Source organism: Abramis brama (genome assembly GCF_963993115.1).
Source record: "Abramis brama genome assembly, chromosome: 1".
Lineage (NCBI taxonomy): Eukaryota > Metazoa > Chordata > Actinopteri > Cypriniformes > Leuciscidae > Abramis > Abramis brama.
In genome coordinates this window covers 11,357,531-11,383,104 of record NC_139963.1, presented here as the reverse complement: position 1 = coordinate 11,383,104, position 25,574 = coordinate 11,357,531, and the positions used below count along the sequence as shown (strand labels likewise).

The window sequence follows — 25,574 nt, the reverse complement described above, 5'->3', positions numbered from 1 at the left end:
AAATGAACACTGCTTAGTGTGCACACTAAAGGCTGTTTAATGTAACACTTAATCAGTGTTGGAGGTAATGAGATAATTAAGTGATTGAATAATGATTGTGCATTATTGATGAACACCTGCTGTTAACAAGCATAATCACTGAAGGAAAGAGAAACACAAGAACTACTTCCAGCCACTGCCTTGGATGAAATCAACTGAAGATAAAATACATTACATCTCTCAAGATCGGATTAAACAACTCCACAAACAGCATTACCAGCTTCACTTATTACTAACCAGACTGACTTTATTTCTGTCAGACATCTACAGAAGTTCGTATTAAGAATTAAGAAGAGGCTTAGATGTTGATTACTTATTTAAAAGTAATAGTTTGATTTGATGTTACCATTGTGGCGATCAGTGTGTGCTTTAGTCAGGCTCTTGACTTTTTAACATTAGTTTTTCTCTGGCAGTTGTGTCTGTTTGTTATGGCGAGAACAGCAAGAGAAAATATAATCAGATGCTGTAAGCTGATTGATGATAAGAATATAATCATCATATATTGGCTTAACTCATTGATATTATGTTGGAGGTTTATACGGGTAGTATGTTATTAGTTCTGTTTTATTGTTGTGATTCTACAGCAAGAGAATAATAGAATTTAATCAGAACATCAAACAATTTTTAACACACCATTTACATATTTTGGGCTCCTGTGAGTTTTACTCGCACACAGACATCAAGAATCAGCATATGAATCTCAACAATGGTGACATGCTTCAATGGTGCAATGCATTCTGGGAGCCATGGATAAGTTTCGTATGATGCACTCAGAATGCATTGCACCATTGAAGCATGTCACCATTGTTGAGATTCATATGCTGATTCTTGATGTCTGTGTGTGAGTAAAACTCACAGGAGCCCAAAATATGTAAATGGTGTGATAAAAATTGTTTGATGTTCTGATCAAATTCTATCATTCTCTTGCTGTAGAATTAAAATAAATAATAAAACAGAATTAATAACATACTACCCGTATAAACCTCCCACATAATATCAATGAGTTAAGCCAATATATGATGATTATATTCTTATCATCAATCAGCTTACAGCATCTGATTATATTTTCTCTTGCTGTTCTCGCCATAACAAACAGACACAGCTGCCAGAGAAAAACTAATGTTAAAAAGTCAAGAGCCTGACTAAAGCACACACTGATCGCCACAATGGTAACATCAAATCAAACTATTACTTTTAAATAAGTAATCAACATCTAAGCCTCTTCTTAATTCTTAATACAAACTTCTGTAGATGTCTGACAGAAATAAAGTCAGTCTGGTTACTAATAAGTGAAGCTGGTAATGCTGTTTGTGGAGTTGTTTAATCAGATCTTGAGAGATTTAATGTATTTTATCTTCAGTTGATTTCATCCAAGGTTGTGGCTGGAAGTAGTTCTTGTGTTTCTCTTTCCTTCAGTGATTATGCTTGTTAACAGCAGGTGTTCTTCACTAATACAAAATCATTATTCAATCACTTAATTATCTCATTACCTCCAACACTGATTAAGTGTTACATTAAACAGCCTTTAGTGTGCACACTAAGCAGTGTTCATTTCATCTGGGCAAATCCATGTGGGGCCTACATGGAAACTGGGTGCAAAACTGGCTGGGTCCCAGTTAGATAGCCCAGGTCAAACCCATTTGGGCCCCACATGGCTCTGCTGGCTGGGTATATATATACATATACATATAATTATAATAAAACACCACTTTTACCCAAACTGGTTAATAAAAACAAGTTTAAATGGATACATTCTCTATAAAAAATTTTGTCTTCATTTTCTTTTCTGACATAGCCTACTCCTTGTTAAAACACACTATACATGTAAATTATGTGAATTTTTTTTGAGTGAAATCATATTTATTTTGTCCATCAAAAGTGTGCTTTCACTTTAACTGAGCGTGAGCAGCGCTACAAAAATAGACTCGGCGTCGAAACCCTCCGTTTCACTGCTGCTCATGCGACGCTCCTGCTTGATGCTCACGCGCTGCTCCAGCTCGCGGTGTGAATGCACTCACTGAACATGCACGGCGAAAAAAATTCGGCTGCTCACGCGCCGCTCGCGATCTGAAACGTCCATAATTCACAAGGTTTCCTACATGTGCGTTCTGTGTGCATGTGTGATGTTGATGTTGCGCGATGTTATTCATGCGGCGCCCGAGTGCATTTGAATCGGCATATGTCAGACTGAAAATCACTTGAAAATCGGCCAATTCTTGTCACTAGCCGATCAATCAGATATCAGATAGGCTATGCAACAAATTATTATAATGTTTTTTCATAACAATACTCATATTAGCAAATATTTATTTTTTAACTTTTTTTAACTTTTTTTTTTCAACTTGCTGCGGCCCCCCTGGCGCCCCCTGGCGGCCCCCACTTTGAAAACCCCTGCACTAGAGGATGACTGATGACCAATACAAACACTAAAACATTTGTTGGTCAGATAAGAACGGAACCACTGTAAGACTACGCCTCGAAAGCCCACAGATATCTCCAGACGTCTCAACAGGACCTCATAGTCGACTAAATCAAATGCAGCACTCAAATCTAATAAAACTAAAGCCATTGATTTCCCAGAATCAGTTTCTGTGAAAATATTGCTTGAAACTCTTAAAGATTCAGATTCAGTACTGTGTAAAGCTTTAAAAACAGATTGAAACGTTTCGTGGAGAGAATTTACATGTATGATTGTAATTGAGTCAGTGCAACTCTCTCAAGGATCTTCGAAATAAAAGGTAAATTAGAAATAGGACGGAAGTTAGAGAGAGAGGAAGGATCCAAATGAGTTTTTTAAAGATATGGCGTCACCACAGCAACTTTAAGACTGTTAGGGAAGGAACCAGTAGACAGGCCAGGACCAACTGTGTCCATAATTTGTCTCAGGAAAAAAGGTGGAATAATATCCTGAGGACAGATACAGTAGGTTTTAAGTGACCAACAATTTCATTACATGAGTCCAGATCAATCGGCTCAAACTCAGACCAGATGGAAGAACATAATGGAACATCATGAATAGTATATACAGAGTTAGACAACTGAGATCTTAAAGTTGTGATCTTATCAGAAGGCAAGGCAAGGCAAGGCAAGGCAAGGCAAGTTTATTTATATAGCACATTTCATACACAGTGGCAATTCAAAGTGCTTTACATAGAAGAAATTAGAATAATAAAAAGAAATAAGAATAATTAAAACAGTTTAGAAAAATAAAAATAAAATACAGTACAGTACAAACAGTCGGACGAACATTGGCACAGTGCTCATTCATTAAATGCATAGCTAAACAGATGTGTTTTGAGTCTGGATTTGAAAGTGACTACTGTAGGAGCACATCTGATCTCCTCTGGAAGCTGGTTCCAGCTGCGGCTGGCATAATAGCTAAAAGCGGACTCGCCATGCTTAGAGTGAACCCTTGGTATTTCTAGCTGATATGATCCTAGTGATCTGAGTGATCTGTTGGGTTTATATTCAGTGAGCATATCTGCAGTGTATTGAGGTCCTAGGCCATTGAATGATTTATATACCAGTAATAATACTTTAAAATCAATCCTAAATTTAACTGGGAGCCAGAGTAAAGACCTGAGGACTGGTGTGATATGTTCATATTTTCTGGTTCTGCTCAGAATCCTGGCGGCAGCGTTCTGTATGAGCTGCAACTGTCTTATGGTCTTTTTGGGAAGGCCAGTGAGGAGTCCATTACAATAATCCACCCTGCTGGTGATGAAAGCATGCACAAGTTTCTCTAAGTCTTGTCTGGAAACAAAGTATCTAATTCTTGCAATATTTTTCAGATGATAGTATGCTGATTTAGTTATTGCTTTGACATGACTACTGAAACTAAGGTCTGACTCTAGTGTCACACCAATATTCCTGACTTGATGTTTAGTTGTTAGACCCCTAGAGTGAAGGTATGCGTTCACCTTGAGAACTTCATCTTTGTTTCCAAATGCAATGACTTCAGTTTTGTCTTTGTTTAACTGAAGAAAGTTTTGACACATCCAACTGTTGACTTCGTCAATGCATTGGCACAGGGAGTCAATGGGGCTGTAATCGTTAGGCGATAGGGCTAAGTAGAGCTGTGTGTCGTCTGCATAGCTGTGGTAAGCAATTTGTTTCTTTCTCATTATTTGGCTCATTGGGAGCATATACAGGTTGAACAGGAGTGGCGCAAGAATTGAGCCTTGAGGGACTCCGCATGTCATGGATGTCCACTCAGACTTATGATCTCCTATACTCACATAATAACCTCTCCCATCTAAGTATGACCTGAACCATTTTAGGACTATCCCAGAAAGCCCCACCCAGTTTTCCAGCCTGTCAAGAAGTATGTTATGATCGACAGTGTCAAATGCAGCACTGAGGTCGATTAGTACCAGCACTGATAATTTGCCTGAATCAGTATTTAAGCGAATATCGTTTATTATCTTTATGAGCGCAGTCTCTGTGCTGTGGTGCGGTCGGAAACCAGATTGAAAATTGTCAAAGTATCCATTCAAGCATAAGAATTTGTTCAGCTGGGTGAAGACAACTTTTTCAATGATCTTGCCTATGAAAGGAAGATTTGAGATCGGCCTATAGTTGCTTAATATGGTCTTATCCAGATTGTTCTTTTTCAGGAGGGGCTTGACAACTGCAGTTTTCAGGGAGTTTGGAAAACTCCCAGAGAGAAGTGAGGCATTTACCACTTCTAGAAGATCTGCTTCTAAACTGTTTAACACACTTTTGAAAAATGATGTGGGAAGTGTGTCAAGAGCACAGGTTGATGTTTTAAGGTGCTGTACAGTTTCTTCCAAAATTTTGCCATCAATTTCTTTGAAGTCAGACATAGTAACAACTTTCTCAGGTGGTTTGATGATCTGTCTGACCCCAGGGCAACTCAAGGATGTGCTGATCACCTTTCTGATATTATTGATTTTCTCAGAGAAGAAAGAGGCAAACTCACTGCACTTGTTGTCTGAGAGCATTTCACTGGGAATCTGTTTTGGGGGGTTTGTCAGTCTCTCTACAGTAGCAAAAAGAGTGCGTGTGTTGTTTAAATTACTGTTTATAATATTTGAGAAGAAAGTCTGTCTAGCTTTGCCTAGTTCCATATTAAAAGCATGAAGGCTGTCTTTGTAGATGTTATAATGGACTACAAGTTTTGTCTCCCGCCACATGCGCTCTGCTTTTCTGCATTGTCTTTTCATATTTTGCACTGCTGTTGAGTTTCTCCAAGGTGCTTTTTGTCTGCCACTCTTCTTCCTGACTTTCACATGAGCAATATCATCAATTACACTTTTAACTTTTGAGTTAAAAGAATTAAGGAGAAAATCAACAGAGTCTGCAGATATGCTTGGTGTTAAGGATATAGCCTTCATAAACAGTACACAAGTGTTCTCATTTAAGCATCTCTTCTTGACAGACACAGATCTAGCTTCAGTGGCAGGAGAGATCAATATATCAAAGAAAATACAGAAATGATCAGACAGTGCTACATCCTTAATAACAATCGATGAAATGTTTAGACCCTTACTGATGAGTAAATCTAGAGTGTGTCCACGATTGTGTGTGGGTCCATGTACATGCTGAGTCAGATCAAAAGTTTTTAAAACAGTATTGATTTCTTTTGCCATATTGGTTTCTGCATTATCTATATGGATGTTTAAATCTCCAGCAATGGCAAAACAGTCAAACTCTGATGTAATTGTTAATAACAGTTCTGTAAAGTCCTCAGCAAAGGCTGGAGAGTATTTTGGAGGCCTGTAAATAATGATAAGTAAAATGCGTGGAGCACCTTTTAACACAATACCCAGATATTCGAAAGACAAGTAATTCCCAAATGATATTTGCTTACATTGATAGATATCTTTAAAAAGAGCAGCTAAACCCCCACCTCTCTTGACAGCTCTGCAGACACTCATAAAAGTAAAGTTCGGGGGGGCTGCTTCATTGAGGATTGTTGCACTGCAGCTGTCTTCTAGCCAGGTTTCATTTAAAAGCATAAAATCCAGATTGTTTGTGGTTATTAAGTCGTTGACTAGAAGTGATTTATTTTTAAGTGAGCGAATGTTTAAAAGTGCTAACTTAACAGACTTACTTTTCCCCACAGCAATATTAGTTTGACGTGTAATAGGCACCAGATTAGTTAGGTTTGCTGTACGGCTATTGAAGGCCTTAGACTTTCTATCTTGTAATAGAACAGCAAAAGAGGAAGATACAGGCACACTGGGTTCCCGTTTGTTCTGTAAACATTTGAGAAAGTTACGGTTATCAAAACGGGGACCCGACACATAACACTGAGAGCTGGTATCAGTTGTTTTTGGTTCACCTCGAGCAGATGGAGGAGGGTGTGGGCCCTGGCGTTGTGGCAGAGGCCGAAGAGCTCTCACAGGAGGGGTAGGGAGAGCTGGGCCCGCAGGCTTTGCTGCAGGCTTCGAAGCGGGTGGTTGAGGTGCTTGTCTTTTTTTGGTTGGTATCTGAGGGCTTGCAGCAAAAGAGTGGGATAGTCTGGTTCCAGCATACACCAGTTCTTCCATTTTCTGTGAGAAGCACAGGAGTGGAGTTGCTGGAGAGAGGGAGAGAGTGTCTGGTGAAAGTGGCTGTTGCTCCGGTGTTATCGGAGGTTGTGATATGCTGTCCTGGCTTCCCTGGCTGTTTTCCAGGAAGTCGTCCTTGGGTGCTGAATCTTCAAGCAATTCTGATATGTCACAGTCTGTCTGTGGTGAGCTCTGTGGGCAGGGCTCAGCTGATATTGAGTCCGTGAGCAGAGGTTGTTGTGGCGGAGTGGTGTTATCATGTCCATTTTGCTGCTGAAGTGTCCCGTCGTCATTCATACTGTGTCCAGGTGTGTGTGTGCCGTTCAGATTGAGTGGATTGGCACACACTGCAGAAGGATGATTGAGGGAGAAGTAGATATTGTCCTTTAACACTCTTGAACCAAGTTTGTTTGGGTGATGGCCATCCCGATGAAACAGTTGTCTCTGACTCCAGAAAAGATTGAAATTGTCAATGAAGTTAACTTCTTTTATATTGCAGGTTTTTTGCAGCCACGTATTAAGCCCAAGCAACCGTGAAAACCTGTTTGTTCCTCTTGCTGGGAGAGGTCCACTGATGAATGTTTGAACTTTCAGTCTTTTAAGTGTTTCAAAAAGTTCATTGAAATCCTTCTTAAGGAGTTCTGACTGCTCTTTATGAATATCATTCTTCCCCACATGAATGATGAGTCGATTTGCAGTCTTATGTTTCATCAGAATGTTCTGAAGTTCCCTTTTTACATCAGATGTTGTTGCTTGTGGAAGGCAGCACGTAGTTGTATCTCTGCTGCTAATGTTTCTGATTATGGAGTCCCCCACTATCAGAGTCCTGGGCTCGGCTGTGCTCTGTGTCGCTGAGTGCCGCTGTCTGCTCGACCTTGAGCGCCAGTTAGCATCAGTGTTAGCCACTGGCCCATTCAGTCTGTGTTCGATCACATTCATCACGTTTGGGGATTCCTCATTTACATTCATTAGCACTTCAAATCTGTTCTCAAGATGTATAGGCGGTGGTAGGAGACCAGTGTTTGCAATCCTTGTCAGAGCTGTATCTGGGGTAGAGGATGCTACTGCGGCAATATGTGATGCTCATGACAATCTGATGTCTCGAGTGCCTTTGGGTCTCGCTCCCTGTTTGTGCCATCGATTTGTAAGTCGATCGGCTTGTTTCTCTACCTGTCGAGGAGCACTAGTTTCATGGGACTCACCGGCTGTATGCTGAGGGTGTCCATGACGAAGCTCTGTTGTGTGCTCCGTCTGGTTTGGTTGTCCCGTAAGTAACTTTGTTTCAAGAACTGCAATCCTTTGTAAAAGTCTGTGGCAGTTGGTGCAGCAAGTAGATTCCAGAAGAGGCATTTTCTCTTATCCTTGAGGCAGTTGTGTTTTCCTTTCCCGGAATGTAAGCTGGTCGGGTAAAAGAATTCTCAGTTTTTGTAGTAATCCAAACTTTGTCGTCTGAGCACTGTGCTGATTTGCTGAAGTTAAAATTAGGTGATAAAAGGAAATAAAATAAAGGAAATAAAATTTTAAAAAATAGGAGATAAAATCTAAAAGCGATAGAGCAAAGCGCGGAGCAGTAAGCAAGAGCGTCCGAACAGTAGCTGAGCAGGAAGTGTGCGAGTGTGTGTGTAGGATAAGAAAAAACTTCCCAAAGTTATCACAGAGAGCAGTAGAGGGCTCAAAAATAGAATGCACAGAAGGATTTAAAACAGAGTTAATAGTAGAAAAGAGAACTTGAGGTTAATGACAATTTTTTGTTATGAGTTCAGAAAAATATTTGCATTTTGCAGCTTTCTGAAACACCTTGTAAGATCAGCAAACGGTCCTTTTTCCATTGGCGCTCTGCCTGTCTACATACCCGTCTAAGGGTACGTGTAGTGTCAGTGTGCCAGGGCACTGGTGCAGGCTTGTGATTTTTGTACTTCAAGGGCACAATAGAATTCATAATATCTGCGCAGGTGGAATTAAAAAGATTAAGGTGTGCATCAGCGTCCAGGTAATGCATTGTCGTCAGACTCCAAACAGTTACGTACATCATGGTAGGCTGCAGAAAATTCTTCACTAGAACGTTGAGTAAGACAGCGAGTTAAACGTGCCAGCGATGGATTTCTGAGTATACGTCCAGTGAGAGGGACAGTAAAGAGTACAGGCCTGTGGTCAGAGAAAGATGCGCTGCTGATTTCTATGGTCGAAATAGAGAAACCATGGGTTAAAATCAGATCAAAGGTGTGGCCATGGATATGTGTTGGACCAGAAACCCACTGAGTAAAGTCAAAAGACTCAATCAGATTTAGAAATAAATATGGTTTGGAAGCACAGCAAACATGAATGTTGAAATCACCCAGCAGTAATATTTTGTCATGCCTGGTGACTTAATCACCCATTAGTGCAGCAAATTCACTTAAAAAGTCCCCGTTTTGCTTAGGAGGACGATATATTAGAGCTATAGTAATGGGGTTAACTAAGACTAGTTGTAAGAGTTGCACTTCAAAATTGTGGTATGAGCCAGTAGGTAGACGTCGACAGTGGAGAGTGTCTTTAAAAACAGTGACAAGACCCCCACCGCGGCCAGACAAACGCGGGGAGTTTAAAAAGTGACAGCCGCGAGGCACCATTTCCGAAAACTGAAATAAGTCGCCAGGCTTTGTCCAAGTCTCAGTGACACACAGAAAATCCAGCGCTTGAGAGGTAAAAAAAGTCTTGAAAAAAGAGAGGTAAAATTAAAGTTTTGTTTACCATAGACCGGGCATTAATGAGAGCGAACTTCAACCGCAATGAAACAGTCGCTGGCTGTGTTTCTCGGCACAGCGGACGAAGGTTGTAAAGATTCGCTCCACCACTGCGAGGATGATTGAAAATCCGAGCAGGTGCAGAGAGGAATATGGGGAGAATAGGGCGCAGCCATCGATAAGGGCCATACAGGGAACGCTGGCCAGCTGTGAATTGGTGAGCAGAATCAGATCCCCATCGAAGAGAAGCGTGTTGCGGATCATAAGTCCGTAGCAGGGCTGATCTGAGTCGTACAGCGATACCACCGCGCTTGCCGCGCCTTCTCCGGCGTCTCCGGCGAGGTAGATCCACTTGGAACCGGCACAGGTATGCAGGGGGGAGAGATGGACAAGGTGGAAGGCCGAAGCGCGGTCCACAAACATCGCACCTTACGTTAGGCAAAGCAGTGACCGTACTACGAATGTTTAAAAGTAATAAACGGTCATAGACCAATATAGCGTTACAATATAAAACTAAATGAGACATATATAAAAACATAGCAAGTGCAAGAGATAACAACAGGGAGGACCGCAGGCGGCATGCCACAGACATCTTCTTCAAGTCTAAGCATTAAGTCTGCATTATGTTCTGGTGCTGAAATAGGGCTTATTCGTGATGTTATATGGTTGCTAAGGAGCTCTAAATGGTTGCTAGGATGTGGCTAGACAGTTAGCAGGGTTAAACTAATAAACTGGTAGAATTATATTATAGATATAGTGGGGAGAAACAAGTATTTGATACACTGCCAATTTTGCAGGTTTTCCTACTTACAAAGCATGTAGAGGTCTGTAATTTTTATCATAGTTACTCAACTTTGAGTGATGGAATCTAAAACAAAAATCCAGAAAATCACATTGTATGGTTTAAAAAAAAATAATTTGCATTTTATTGCATGATAATATTGCAAGACATAAGTATTTGATCACCTACCAACCAGTAAGAATTCCAGCTCTCACAGACCTGTTAGTTTTTTTTAAGAAGCCCTCCTGTTCTCCACTCATTACCTGTATTAACTGCATATGTTTGAATTCGTTACCTGTATAAAAGACCTGTCCACACACTCAATCAAACAGACTCCAATCTCTCCACAATGGCCAAGACCAGAGAGCTTTGTAAGGACATCAGGGATAAAATTGTAGACCTGCACAAGGATAGGATGGGCTACAGGACAATAGGCAAGCAGCTTGGTGAGAAGGCAACAACTGTTGGCGCAATTATTAGAAAATGGAAGAAGTTCAAGATGATGGTCAATCTCCCTCGGGTCTGGGGCACCATGCAAGATCTCACCTCGTGGGGCATCAATGATCATGAGGAAGGTGAGGGATCAGCCCAGAACTACACGGCAGGACCTGGTCAATGACCTGAAGAGAGCTGGCACCACAGTCTCAAAGAAAACCATTAGTAACACACTACGCCGTCATGGATTAAAATCCTGCAGCGGATGCAAGGTCCCCCTGCTCAAGCCAGCGCATGTCCAGGCTCGTCTGAAGTTTGCCAATGACCATCTGGATGATCCAGAGGAGGAATGGGAGAAGGTCATGTGGTCTGATGAGACAAAAATAGAGCTTTTTGGTCTAAACTCCACTCGCCATGTTTGAAGGAAGAAGAAGGATGAGTACAACCCCAAGAACACCATCCCAACCGTGAAGCATGGAGGTGGAAACATCATTCTTTGGGGATGCTTTTCTGCAAAGGGGACAGGACGACTGCACCGTATTGAGGGGAGGATGGATGGGGCCATGTATCGCGTGATCTTGGCCAACAACCTCCTTCCCTCAGTAAGAGCATTGAAGATGGGTCATGGCTGGGTCTTCCAGCATGACAACGACCCAAAACACACAGCCAGGGCAACTAAGGAGTGGCACCGTAAGAAGCATCTCAAGGTCCTGGTGTGGCCTAGCCAGTCTCCAGACCTGAACCCAATAGAAAATCTTTGGAGGGAGCTGAAAGTCTGTATTGCCCAGCGACAGCCCCAAAACCTGAAGGATCTTGAGAAGGTCTGTATGGAGGAGTGGGCCAAAATCCCTGCTGCAGTGTGTGCAAACCTGGTCAAGAACTACAGGAAACGTATGATCTCTGTAATTGCAAACAAAGGTTTCTGTACAAAATATTAAGTTCTGATTTTCTGATGTATCAAATACTTATGTCTTGCAATAAAATGCAAATTAATTACTTAAAAATCATACAATGTGATTTTCTGGATTTTTGTTTTAGATTTCGTCACTCACAGTTGAAGAGTACCTATGATAAAAATTACAGACTTCCACATGCTTTGTAAGTGGGAAAACCTGCAAAATCGGCAGTCAAATCAAATACTTGTTCTCCCAACTGTATATTATATTATAGTATATATAAATAGTATATATTATTATAGAATATATACTATTAGAATAAACTAATAGACTGGATGTCTGTCCACATCAAAAGAGCCAAATCCACTCGTCTCTATGATGTTCTGATTCATACATGCACTGTAAACAAATAATCTTTCAAAAACTGTCAATGACTGACAAAAAACGTGAAATTACAGTAAAATATCCATAAAGTGAATAAAACTTTTCTAAAGTGCACAAGTTTTCATTAAAAGTTTTACAGAAAAACACTTATTTTACAGGAATTTCCTGAATTATTAATAACAAACACATTCACTGTAAAATAAAACACACACATGCATGAATGAATGCAAGTATAATTTAGTGCCTGTGAAATAAAGCATCATGCAGAATATCTAGGGTTGCAAAGGGGCGGAAAAATTCCGATAAATTTCCAGAAAGTTTCCGGTAAATTTCCATGGGAAGTTAAGCTGGGGAATTTTGGAAATTTTGAAAAAATGTACCCATTTAAACTTGTTTTTATTATTCAGTTTGGGTAAAAGTACTACATGGTGTTTTATAAAAAATAAAAAAAAATGAGTAAACTAGTCAGAGTATACACTACAGTATAAGCTTTCTTTTAGTTTAATTTACTTTTAATTTCCCACACCAGGAGTAATTTATATAGTTACATTTTATAGCGATTATCTGTTCAAAAAAAATTTCTATGTTCTATGCAAAATGTTCTATTAAAGACAAGATAGAAAATAAATATTTGTGGTGCTGTAAAGTGGTTAGAAAAAATTAAATCGGAATCGGTTAAAATCGGTATCGGCAGGTCAAACTCAATGAAAAATCGGAATCAGCCAAGAAAATTGTAATCGGTGCATCTCTAGTAGCTAGCATCTGCCTTATGTGGTAAATAAAGTTATGCTAGCTTATTTAGCATCTAACTTATCAGCTTGCTATCTACTAGATGAATACATTTGTATGTGATATTTGCAATTTAAACATTTAATAAATATATTTCCCCATAATATCATCAAAACTTACTTCACTTTGTTTAGTCCACATGCTCAAATGTGTGCCTTCAATAGTCTTATGCTTTGGGTTTCTGTACATGTGATGGAGGCATGCACAGTGCCAGTAGGGGGTGTGGTCTCAATAGCCATGCAGTAAGCAGTGTGCTATGTGCATGTGATTGAGGAATGGCATGGATATTCAAGTGTATTTGAATGGCATCTGTTTGTTTTAGTCAAGATTATGCTAAAATATACTTTCCTCAACTATATTTAAGTTCCCTATGAAGAGCCAACCTTCAACTTTGAAAATTCCCAGTTTATTCCCGTTTATTCCCATAAATTCCTGTTAATTCCCTTAAATTCCCATTAATTCCCATGGAAAGTTTCCATCTTTGAAAATTCCCAGAATTTTGCAACCCTAAGAATATCATCAGTGTTTCTCTCCTGAACTGAAGCTCAGGCTCGACTCTTCAACACAATGATGACAAACACAACACACACACATACAGAAACACTTTAAACCCCATCAGAACATTAAACACTCTGAACAGAACAAGAATAAAAAAATAACTATAAACAAGTCAAAACAAAATAATTTAAAAGCGAAAGTGAAAGTAAGCACCGTTGGGCTCACGTATCTCTCTCAATAGATGCAAAATGTTTCAACATTCGGGATGTATTTGGATGGTAAACTATTCTTTATTATAGGCTTTGTACTTCACTCACGTCCCAATATCGACGGGAAAAAAATCATCCTCTTCACTTGCACAAAAATGTGCTTGGAAACATCATAGTGGAGCTGTGCTTACGCTGAATGGTACAAATTGTATTACTGACTATTTAAACAGAGCAGTGTAATTTTTATATGTTAGGTTGACTATTTTATTATTATATTTTATTACGGCTATAATGAACAGGCTGCGATGTCAAGATTGCAATGCTGGAATATGTTGTGAGGCGCGGGCACGATCGAACAGTGGAAACATAAAAACATACTACGTCATGTTCATACAAGACATCATTCAAACTGCAAAGTGTTGCAAGACGTTGGAGGATATTTTTCAAATAATTTATTTAATATGTTTTGTGACAGTTTGTTTTAAGAAGTTTCAAAGAGTTAGTAAAAGAGTAAAGAAAAAGTTACAACTTTTTATTTAAGTATCTATTTTTTATTAAGTATTTATTTTGTATTAATACATAACCTCATTGTATTAATTTATAATGTAACATAGCATGACATTTGTGTCAATAATCGTCAAACAGGTGACTCCGCGTGGTGGGAGGGGGCCTCCAAATCAAATACTGCTTAGGGCCCCCAAAAGGCTCGGGCCGGCACTGTGTGTGAGTGTATGTGTGTGTGTGACTGACTCTGTGTGTGAGCGAGAAGGTTCCTAAGGCCCTGCGTCTGTGTGTGTGACTGTGTGTGTATGTGTGAGTGAGAGTGTGAGTGTGTGTATGTGTGTGCTAGCTTCGCAAGCACCACTAATAATAAGTAAAATAGCATTTCATTTGGCTTTCTGCAAGCCAATATAACAAAACACCAAAAACTAAAACTGTGTGTTTGTGGACTTACATCTGCGTGGTCCTGCTGACATCCTGATCTCTCCTCCGTGATCCACACTAGAAAACAAACAAACAGAAACACACACACACACACACACAGTATGTTTCATTATATTAGGACATTGCATAGACCATTGATTTTATATTAACAGTTAATGCAATATTCTATGGTCTCAAGCCTCACTCCCAAACACAGAAACAAAACAGAGAGAGAGAGAGTATAAAGACAGTAGAGCTGCACTATTAATCTTTAAACAATCTCGATTCAAACACCCACGTGATCTTATTCCTAAATGACAAAAACTTCACACCAGAACATTCAAATCTTTTTGCGCTGTCGCTGACCCAGATAGAGCAGTAAACAGCTTTACTTTCACAGTCTTTTCAACAACACAGTGTCGATATTTCTGTTACAAATATTCAAATGATCACAGAAGTACTGAGATAAAAGTTTATAGTTCGAGAATAAACACTGACCACTGACTGTCTACGGTAGCAACCAAAACAGAGTAAATCACCTTTTGAAAGTCGCTTCAAATAATGAAAATTCGCATTAGAATTTTAAAAAAATGTATATAATGAGCATACATCATGAATGCCTTTTTTCAAACCATGTTTTTGTCTTATCCTGAATCACTACGGTAAGCCTGCAATAGCCGTGTAGACTCGGGCTACTTTACACTGGTCGGTTCGGCACTGCTGCGGAGTATCCCAGTTGTACCTGCGTGATGTCTCTTACCCATAGACATAAACATAGAGAAGTAGCTCCGGCTACAATGTTCTTCCGCAAGACGCATGCAGTTCTGTTTATTTAACTGCTAGAGCGCTGATTCATCCAGTGATGAAACAAGTGACGTCTTTATGAATCATTCAAACCGATTTTAAAAATATTATGTTTCACCTGTCTGGATATATCATGTGTCTTACATGATGTAAGCATAATTCTACCCCTTCATTCTCCACTGCTGGAGATACAATAAGTAGGAGAGGTCCCAAATTATCCTTGAGAATGTAGAAATGTTTTTTTTTTCCTTCAGAAAAATTTATTATTTTTGCAAAAATTGCTAAATAATATGTTGAATCTGTTGACATTTCCAGTCTGTTAAACTCATTTGACAAGTATCAGAAATAAACACAAAAAGGATTGTGTATTTTCCCCTTACTACTATTTTTTATTAGTTGTTTTAATAATTTTTATTGAATGGGAACCAGAACGAAACTGGAATCGTTTGGCGGAACCGGAATTGGAAGACAGCCGAGGTGGTGTGATTAGACTGGGGACCCCATTCGTCATCACGACGTAACTCGTAGTGACCACGAAAGGGAACGTTTCGGTTACGTATGTAACCCTCGTTCCCTGAGTAGGGGAACGTCTCCCTGCCACTTCCGCTGTACCGCTGGAACGCCAGAGTTCAGTCTCGGCTCCTCAGCAAAGAAACATATCTGCATGTTGCCAGCGTACTTCCTTATATACCCACGAGGTGGGGCGGAGTTATGCTATGCAAATTCCGCAGACCTATGGCATTTTCTTGCCATTGGCTTGTTTTGTATTCTCGAAGGTGAGAGGCTTTCTAAGCGAAACCCCATTTGTCGCCACGTCGTAACGTCTTCGTTCCCTACTCAGGGAACGAGGGTTACATACGTAACCGAGACGTTAGTGTGTAATGTTGCTGTTTGAGCATAAACAACATCTGCAAAGTTACAACGCTCAAAGCAAAGGGAGATATTTTCTTTTTTTTAAATCACTTTTTAAGGACTACAACAAACGGCTGGAAGGCACTACATGACATTCCTCCCGGGTTAGTGACATCATGAACCTGAGAATTTACATAAACCCCACCCCCGGAACACGATTTATAGATTATCAAGACAGAATATGCTAATCAATGACTAGAAGATAATTACACATAAGCTACATAAATTCATCAACTAACCATTCAGAAATGTTGTCTACATGTTGTCACTTCTTCTTGAGTCTCTCCATCTTTTTGACTTCGGTTTGAACATAAAAGGCTAAAAGTTTTTGAAATATTCAGTGCATGTCTGTATGAGTGCAAGCTTTTGAAGCTCCGCCCTCTGTGCCGGGAGCAGTAGCTAATTTGCATTTAAAGCAACAGACACAAAAACGGTGCGTTTTTGCTCACCCTCAAAAAGTGACAATTTTAACATGCTATATAAAAATATCTGTGTAATCTAAAATATCTGAAGTTTTAGATTTTGATCTAAAACTTCACATGCACACTCTGGGGACATCAGAGACTTATTTTACATCTTGTGAAAAGGTAAACCACCCCTTTAAAAAATTGATGTAATGAAACAAGTTGCTAATTATTTGAACTTTGAGCTCCACTTTTCAAAGCTCAGCTGACCAGCAATGCGTCGCATGGTTAACGCTGAAGCCGATGCTTCCAATGGGAGACCAATGGCATTGATTCAATACATTGAACAGCGCTGCCGCCATTCATGGTAAATACCCTTAAATGTTAAGAGGATTATACAACAAAGATTTCACTTTCCTTAGACACGGCAACCTTTTCACAAATATATATGACTTGACCTCAAAGACAGATGCAGGTAATCGCACGCGTTCAATCGATCTCTCTCATTCACTGTCTGTTTAGGCTTGTTAACTGCAAATCCACAAAGCCTCTGTACAAATCAGCATGATAAACACAGTCTTGTTATCATTATTAACTTATTTAACATTCAATACACATGCACAAAGTTCAAAACAAGAAGGATATATACTTATGAAAAAAGGAAACGCGTATATCACGGTTGCTTGCATTCCTGTGCAGTTTGCTTGTCAGTATCGCGGCACTACAATATTGCGGTTATCACGACAGCCCTATTTTGAAAACAAGTAGTTAATTCAGAACTAAATGAAGCACATTTTAGGTTCCCTGAGAAAACATTTTATTTTATAGTGTTGTGTTAACGGTACCATTCTTTATAATATATAATTAGTACAGTCAATCGATTAAAAAATTAACTAGATTAATCAAGTTCAAGTTTCAAGTTTGTATTTATTTATATAGCACATTTAAAAACAGCAAACAAGGCTGACCAAAGTGCTGAACAATACACAAGATGAAGAACAAGGACAAACCACACATTCATGACAAAAACTCACAATGAATTAAAAGCTAAAAAATAAAAAATAGGTTTTAAGAGAAGATTTAAAAGCAGTTAAAGACTGAGCCGCTCTGATGTAAACCGGAAGGCTGTTCCAGCCTAGGACCAGCAATAGCAAAGGCTCTGTCTCTTCTATTCTTAAACCGTGATCTGGGGACGGACAAAAGACTCTTATCACCAGACCTCAGGTTTCGTGTGGGATTGTGTGGACAGAGTAGCTCGGACAAATAGCTTGGTGCCAGATTATTTTAGGATTTATAAACAAGGAGAAGAATTTTAAACTCAAAATGTACAGGTAGCCAGTGCAGCGATTTTAAGATAGGAGAAACATGATCAAATTTATGTTTTCTTTTCAGGAGCTTTTCAGCAGCATTCTGTACTAATTGGAGACGAGCAATAGAGTATTTGGAGATGCCATAGAGAGAGTTGCAATAATCCAACCGCAATGTAATGAGCGCATGGATAGCAATCTCTAAGTTTTTCTCAGAAAGAGAGGATTTGATCTTAGAGAGAAGACATAGCTGGAAAAAACAAGAACTAATCACCGCATTTGTTCATCAAATTTTAAGTTCTGATCCCAGGAAATACCTAAGTTCTTAATGCATGATGAAGTAGAAGGAGAAAGGTAATCCAGGTCAATGTTACTGCTCTTAAAGTTTTCATGGGGGCCAAAGACTATAACCTCGGTTTTGGATTCATTCAGAAATAAGAAATTGAGAAAACCACAATTTCACTTCATCTAGGCATGTAAAAAGAGATTTCAGAGCAGCATGTTTGTTGCGTTTCAGAGGCAAATAAATTTTGGTATTATCTGCATAGCAGTGAAATGATTCACCATGCTTTCTGAGAATGGAGCCCAGAGAAGTAAATACAATATATGTACACAATAAAGGATAAGGACACTTTTAGAAAATTTAGAGAAAACGACACTTATACAGCAAGACAATATAAATGTAATTTCAAAAAGCAAAAATTCACCCTTCCATCCTTTAAATGTCCGTGTAAAAGAGCATGTTTGGCCATTTACTGAAGCTGATTGCTGTAGCCTATGGGGAAAATTTACTAAATGGCAAATTAGCGTGAGAGCGCAGTTTCGAAACAGTGCCGATGGAAGTGGAAAGTTCTGTGCGTGATCTACTGACGACACGCAAATTAAAGAACACAGACACAGACAGATCATTTCCATAATAACCAACGCAATCTACCATTAGCAGTGCAAATTAGCATCTGGTTAAGATGTAGTTGTTTTCGGCAGTAAATAATGGTGTGAACACCAGTACATGGACGAGCGCAAACTTTAGTAAATCACCTTGTGTGAATCATTTAAATACTCCCTTCCTATAATTTTTGCATCTGAAAGGGAAACTCCATCAAATGTATATGCAATAAAGTCAGCCGCAAAAATAAATGTATCCACACCTTTCAAAGCTAATTTTTCACTGCGTGTCTTTAGTACATCCTGACAGTAGTTTTTTAATGCCAAAAGTGGGTTTGCGCTGGCGCAAGCTGTTAGTAAATCTGGCCCTATATCTTAGCTTAGACTATAGGTCTTCTCTAATTTTGTAGCTGTTGTGATCAAATATTTCTACTCTCCATGGCACATCAGTGCTAGTTAAACCTAATATTGACATCTCAAAGGAGGCTAGCCTCCTCTACCATGTTACTTTTCTCAACACTTCTAATCGCTGAAAGTGAAATACTCGATGGTGATTGGCAAAAAAAAAAATTCAATGGAGTTACACTTAAAGAGGTGAAATTACACACAATAAATACAAATTCTGAGACATTTTCACCTCAAAATGTTGGGTAGGCTGTGCCTCCCCTAAAGAGCCACCACTGGTTCCCTTTGTTCCTTGATTAACATTAATGACAGACAGCATTAGAGGCTGCTGTCACTTTAAGACCAGCCGCTGCTGCACATGATGCAGATCTCACACGAGTCTCATTCTCTCACTCTTTATGTTCATTTAAGACTTTATTTAACTCATTTAAGACTGCTCTTATGAGGATACTTGACAAAACTGACATTTTGGCATAAATGTGTGTAACTGCGCGAAAGAGAAGTCGATTCTGACGGGTTGTCTATGCGCATGATACTGGCGTGCGTCTTTCTATGCGCGTGTGTAAGGACATTCACAGACAGCCCAGAAAAAAACAGATGCTGCCTTAATTGCTTTAAATATTTTGAGTTAATGTTGACAGCACTAAATATAATATAATATAATAATATAATATAAAAAGCAGTTACACTGAGATGCTTTGAGACAACGTGTTTTTGTATGGTTAATTTTGTCTACAGACCGAATTCAACCATCAAAATTACATTTATTTATTTTAAATAAATTTGATAAATTGTCTATATTAGTGGTTTTTAAACTTTTTAATTCCAAGAAGCACTAAACATGACAATCCCTTTGAGAGATCATTGAGACTGCAGGTTGGTAGATCTCCAGGAACAGGATTGGACACCCCTGTTTTAAAGGGTTAGTTCACCCAAAAATTCTGTCTGTAATTACTCATCCACAAGTTGTTCCAACCCCGTAAGACTTTTGTTCATCTTCAGAACACAAATTAAGAAATTTTTGATGAAATCTGAGAGCTCTCTCACTGCTTCATAGGCTGCTAGGCAATTTCATCTGCTGGCCCAGAAAAGTTAGTAAAGACATCGTTACAATAGTCCAAGTGACTACAGTGACTCAAACTTAAAGGTATAGCGGAGGATTTTTTTACTTCCGGGTGGAATGCCTATACTATTGGTCCTCCTAATTGTCAATCATTCTGGTGAATCAATCAAACTTTTCAAAAAGTGGAGAGGGCGGGTCTTATCTAAAATTCGGAAAGATCCTCCGCTATACCTTTAAGTTTATCAAGCGACGAGAATACTTTTTGTGCGCAAAAAACAAACAAAAATAACGTCTTTATTAAACCATCTCTTCTCTTCCATGTCATTCTCCTGTTCATGTCTGTGGCACACTGCATTTCTACTATGGCAACGTCGCTGTCTACGTGCTCGCAACATTGTAACAACGCAGAATTGTAAGACGCGACAGGGCTGTAGCAACGTTGTTGCGCGACATTCAGCAACTGAGAGACGACATTCAGACAATTTATTTTTTTATATTCTAGATATAGATATCCCCCATTTAACATGTTATGTTTTGAGGTTACTTTTTTAATTAGTCAGATGTTAGATAATTATATACTTTTTAAATATTGATTATCCTTATTATCATTTAATGGGCCTAACAGTAAATTAATTATAATCAACACCTGCAAGTGTACACTTTGAAGAGAAAAATGACAAAAGGTTAAGTTAACTTTATTAAAACTGCATATAGTAATAAAATTGCACTTCCAAAATTCTTTTTTGAAAAAAAAATATATATAAAAAATAAACAAATTTTAAGTATAATAAATAAAACATAAAAAGAAAAGAACATTTAAAAACCGGGTTCTGTACATGGCAGACAGGGGAGCGTAGTCGAAAGCTGGGCGATAAAGGTCGGTGACTTAACCGGAATCATTCCAGGAAACATCAACAATTGTCTGGGGCTTCAAAGCGCACCGTATTTCTAGACTACATGTATGTAAACCAAGGTCGCTGGGCAGATTAGGCCCACCAAACTTCCAGCATTATTATTGGGCTATGAACTGCAGAGCCTTTTCACATTGGAAAAAATCTCATCTTTCAAAGCCTGCAGGTTACAAACCACTCTCTTTCTTCTCTGCTTTATGCGGTGCCTGTGCCACCCATTACAGTGGCAAACACAAACTTTATTCTTAGAAGTTCTCTTAAAATATGGTGTCAGATCCGGAAAGGGTTTAAGTTACCGTCTACTGCACTGTCGACCCAGATTGCTTACAATACGCCTTTAAGCCATCACTCCAGACTCCACATTTTTGGTTTGGTCCAGTAAAGGAATGGTCACCGTGAGAGACTTATACATTGTTGGTAAATTTGCCACATTTCCTCAGCTGAAAGAGAAATTTTATCTTTCACCTTCACATTTGTTTTAGATATCTACAGCTAAGAAATTATGTTTGCACATCTATCTCACACTTTGAATTACTCACAGATGAGAATGAAATATATATTCTACTTTCTGCCTCTCCTGATGCCCCTAGTTTGATTTACCATTTTACGGATGTCTTTACCAGTCAGCTTGACATATCTACCTTATATCTAAAAGATTCCTGGGAAAAGGATTTAGGTATTCAGATAACTGATGAGGAATGGACAGACTCTATCAAGGTCATAAAACATATTCTCTATTAACTCAAAGCACTAACTACTTCAATATATAGTACTACATAGGCTTCATTATTCTACCCCTCCATCTCCTCTAATTATAACAAAATGTGAATCTGCCGAGGGCTCCCTGGGACATCTCTTCTGGTCATGCCTGAAGCTTAATGAGTTTTGGAGTGAAATGATCAGATTCTACTCTGAGGCATATTCATATGACCAAGCTGGTCTAGCTCTCTTCATGGCTTCGGCCATCAAATTCAAAAAGCCGTCCAATATGGAATGGTGGTAGCTAAAAAAAATCATCCTCTGTTTATGGAAAAATACATCAAAACCACTTTTTAATTCTTGGCTGTCTGAACTCTGTACCACTTTGCATTTAGAGAGACTTAGACACAACCTTTCAGGTAACATTGCTGGCTTTGAGGCCACCTGGGAACCCTTTCTTAATCATCTATCAAATGTAAAGGATAACAGTTTAAATGTTTGATCCTTTTATTGTTTGCATGATCACCACATTGCTTATGCCCACTGGCCCAGAAATATATGTATGACATTATAAAAAAAATATGTATAAAACTGGAGGAAGTGATGTAATTCAACAGTTGTAAAATCACCCTTTTTTTTCTTGTCGTTGTCTTTTTGTACTGCTATATGTTGACCTTAAATACAAAATAAAAACATAATATTAAAAAAATATTTATACACTGATAGATTTTTACCAAACCCTATCGTATACTCCCAGAACAACTGAAATATACGACACGTGTAGCATCAGACCGTTCTCTGATACTTTTGCTTCTTTTTAAAAAGTTTGATGCTGATTCTCTTCCAATGTGTGGATGAGCACGAGCAGTAATTATTTTTTTAAATTCTCCTTTTGTGGTCAGAAAAGAAAGAAGGGCTAATAGCATTAGAATAACACCAGGTTGAGTAAATGATGACTTCATTTTCATGATCAACATACTTGAGTTTGTGCAGATGGTTGAGTGTATCAGAAAGCAGCTTCAGTCCTGATTCTCCTGGGTGATTGTAGCTCAGGTCCAGCTCTCTCAGGTGTGAAGGGTTTGAACTCAGAGCTGATGCCAGAGCAGCACAACCTTCCTCTGTCACCAAACAGCAAGATAATCTATAACAACAAGTGTTTATATTATTGTGCTTCATTTTTACAAATGTTTTAGATATTTTTTCTAGGATTTATTATTATTATTATTTGTGATACAGCGGCAGGAATGCAGGATATGGGGATACTGAGGGTCCTGCAGCACCCCTTATACAGGACTGTAAATACAACACTGCAAAATGTTTCAAAAACAAATCAATAAATTATTTTATGTTCTAACCAATATGCAGGTTTGTGGGCATAATTTTATATATATATATATATATATATATATATATATATATATATATATATATATATAGATAGATAGATAGATAGATAGATAGATAGATAGATAGATATCACAGTATAATTATTTTCACTTTAAAAGAGTCCTATAATGCCCTTTTACAAAGTCTTGATTTTGTTTTTGGGGTGTACTAGAATATGCTTTCATAATTCATTTTTATAATACATTTTTCACATATTTTACATTATTACAGCACCTCTCCCCCCTAGTCTGGCCCGAATGCACCGTTTATTGCTAATATTAAGATGTCTCTTACCTTAGTGAAAAATGTAAAAAAAATATATATATATATAATTAAAAAGAAAAACAATTTAATAATGGGAAGAAGAACATTAAAAGATGTCTTTTGAAGAAAAGTCTCGGTTGCGTGTGCAACCCTCGTTCCCTTAAGGAGGGGATAGAGACATAGTCGACGTTCGACTGAATGGGATCACGCCAGGGAGCCAGTAATCTTCGAGTACTATTGAAAACGAGCCAATGGAATTGCCGTGCGTGATTTGCATCACACACTCCGCCCCCGCGGCACGGGTATAAATACGGATGTGGATGCACGCACTAATTGCTTTTTCGCTGAGGAGCCAAGCGTTACTCGGAGTCAGCTGTGGTCCAGCAATAGTGGCAAAGGGACTACGTCTCCGTTCCCTCCTTCAGGGAAAGAGGGTTGCATACAAAACCACAATCCTTTTCAGTTGTTCATGTTCGATGTAGTTGACGTTCGACTGAATGGGATCCCCATGAAAACGCCACTAGTGCTGCCACCTTCCAGTGCCTAGACAAAAGCCTCCTGAGCCCCCCACAACCTGAGGCGGAGATGGGACATGGCTTAGGCAAGGGACAGGGACAGGGTTCCCACACCTTTGTTAACTTCAAATTCAAGAATCGTTCAAGGACTTTCCAGGTCCAATTCCCTCACAATCAAGGACTTAATGTGGGGATATATTTCAAGTGAGAGCAAGGTTACATTGTGTTACTTTGTAAGACACATTGTAACAGTTTTCATGTCAAACAACTACGCAAAAAAGATTTTTTGTGCATTAATTTTTGGCCATATGACAGATCTGATATTCTTTTTGTTGTATTTCTGTTTTGCATAAAACTGAAGAATATTCGGTAGATCCTGTTAAAAAAAAAAAAAAGATAATAATCAAATCAAATATTAAATAAAATAAAAATGGAACTGATTATTTCAACATGAAAATTTACAGCTCAACAATAAACCATGAGAAAACATGAGATCAAGTATGTGAACTTGCAACACAACACATTATTATTTTACATTTGATTATTGTATTTATTTCTACATAACTCTTCAGTATATGTTGGCATGCCTTAAGCAGTCATTCTGAGACAGTAATCATGTTTTTGTAAATTCTACAGGGATGGGATAATTTTTTCCATTTTTTATTTATTTACTACTTAAATTATGACTGCAGTATTATGTAATTATTTTTCACATATTTATTTATTCATTTTAAATAAAAATGTAAATGCCATAAATTGTGTATGACAGATAGGATCATGATTAATATTTATAAACGATAAATTAATAAATAACATTAATTATAATCTATTAATTATTCTGTCTAATAACGTCTACAAATATAATAGTTACCCGTCTACCAAGCTCTGAAAATGTATGGAATATTATATCTGGAGAAAACGTGAGCTCGACATGAGTTAAAAATTTTTTTTTACATTTTTACGGCGCATGTTCTCTAGACTCCGTCGTTATGGAAACAAAGACGCTAACATGCAATCACCCGCAAATGAATGTGTGGGTCTATGTAAAATACAAGACAAATCGTGTCCCATATTGATTTGATACGGGACGCATCATTTTACCTTCAAATACGGGACAATTCCGTATTCGACGGGATGGGTGGGAAACTACAAGCCATTCTTTGTAATCTTTTTTGGTGAGCCAAATATCTTGAAACTTGCATTCTCCAGGCATCATGTTTCAGCGGTTTCAGCCTATTTTTGCAATGCGTCACGGTGTGTTTGTGAAATGTTGAGGTACCATCCTAGTAGTTTTGTGCGCGTGTGAATGTCATGGCAACGTACAACACAAAGTACCTCACGCGGGAAACACTGAACACAATGTGTAAATGCGTGTAACTAAAGTAAATCAGTAAGCTAGTCAGGGCTGTACGCAGGGGTTAATAAATACTGATGTCCCAAAAATGATCTTACTAGGGTGGTTCGGTGGCATCCCCCCCTGAGAAAATTTAGATTTTCCTGATCTCAACATGTGCATTTTAAGGTGCTTTGAAGGACAAAAAAATTGGACACCAGTAGCTTTAAAAGCATGTCAGTGGGCAGTAGCATGAAGTATTTTATCAGATATTTTTAAACATGAGAATCAGTTTAACCCTCTGGGGTCTGAGGTGTTTTTGGGGTCCTTGAGATGTTCTGATATGCTCTTACATTTGTGCTTTTTTCAGTTGCTTATAAACATATTAATGGCAAAGGTGTAATTACACTATTTAGAACAAACAGGTCTACCATAATATGTTTCATTTTTGAGAGAATAATGTTTATGCATGGTTATTGAAAAAACTAAAAAT

At 38.5% G+C, this 25,574-nt stretch overlaps 1 protein-coding gene across 1 annotated transcript in view; it reads right to left on the bottom strand.

The window, feature by feature from the left end:
* The window catches only part of LOC311086380 (NACHT, LRR and PYD domains-containing protein 12-like), a 78,278-nt gene that overhangs the window by 1,289 nt on the left and 51,415 nt on the right, over positions 1–25,574 (bottom strand). The window contains exons 8-9 of the mRNA XM_084119246.1: positions 22,563–22,724; positions 14,225–14,271 (exon numbers count right to left, since the gene is read on the bottom strand). Of these exons, the coding sequence (XP_083975372.1) occupies positions 14,225–14,271; positions 22,563–22,724 (209 nt within the window). The remainder of the gene's footprint in view (positions 1–14,224; positions 14,272–22,562; positions 22,725–25,574) is intronic.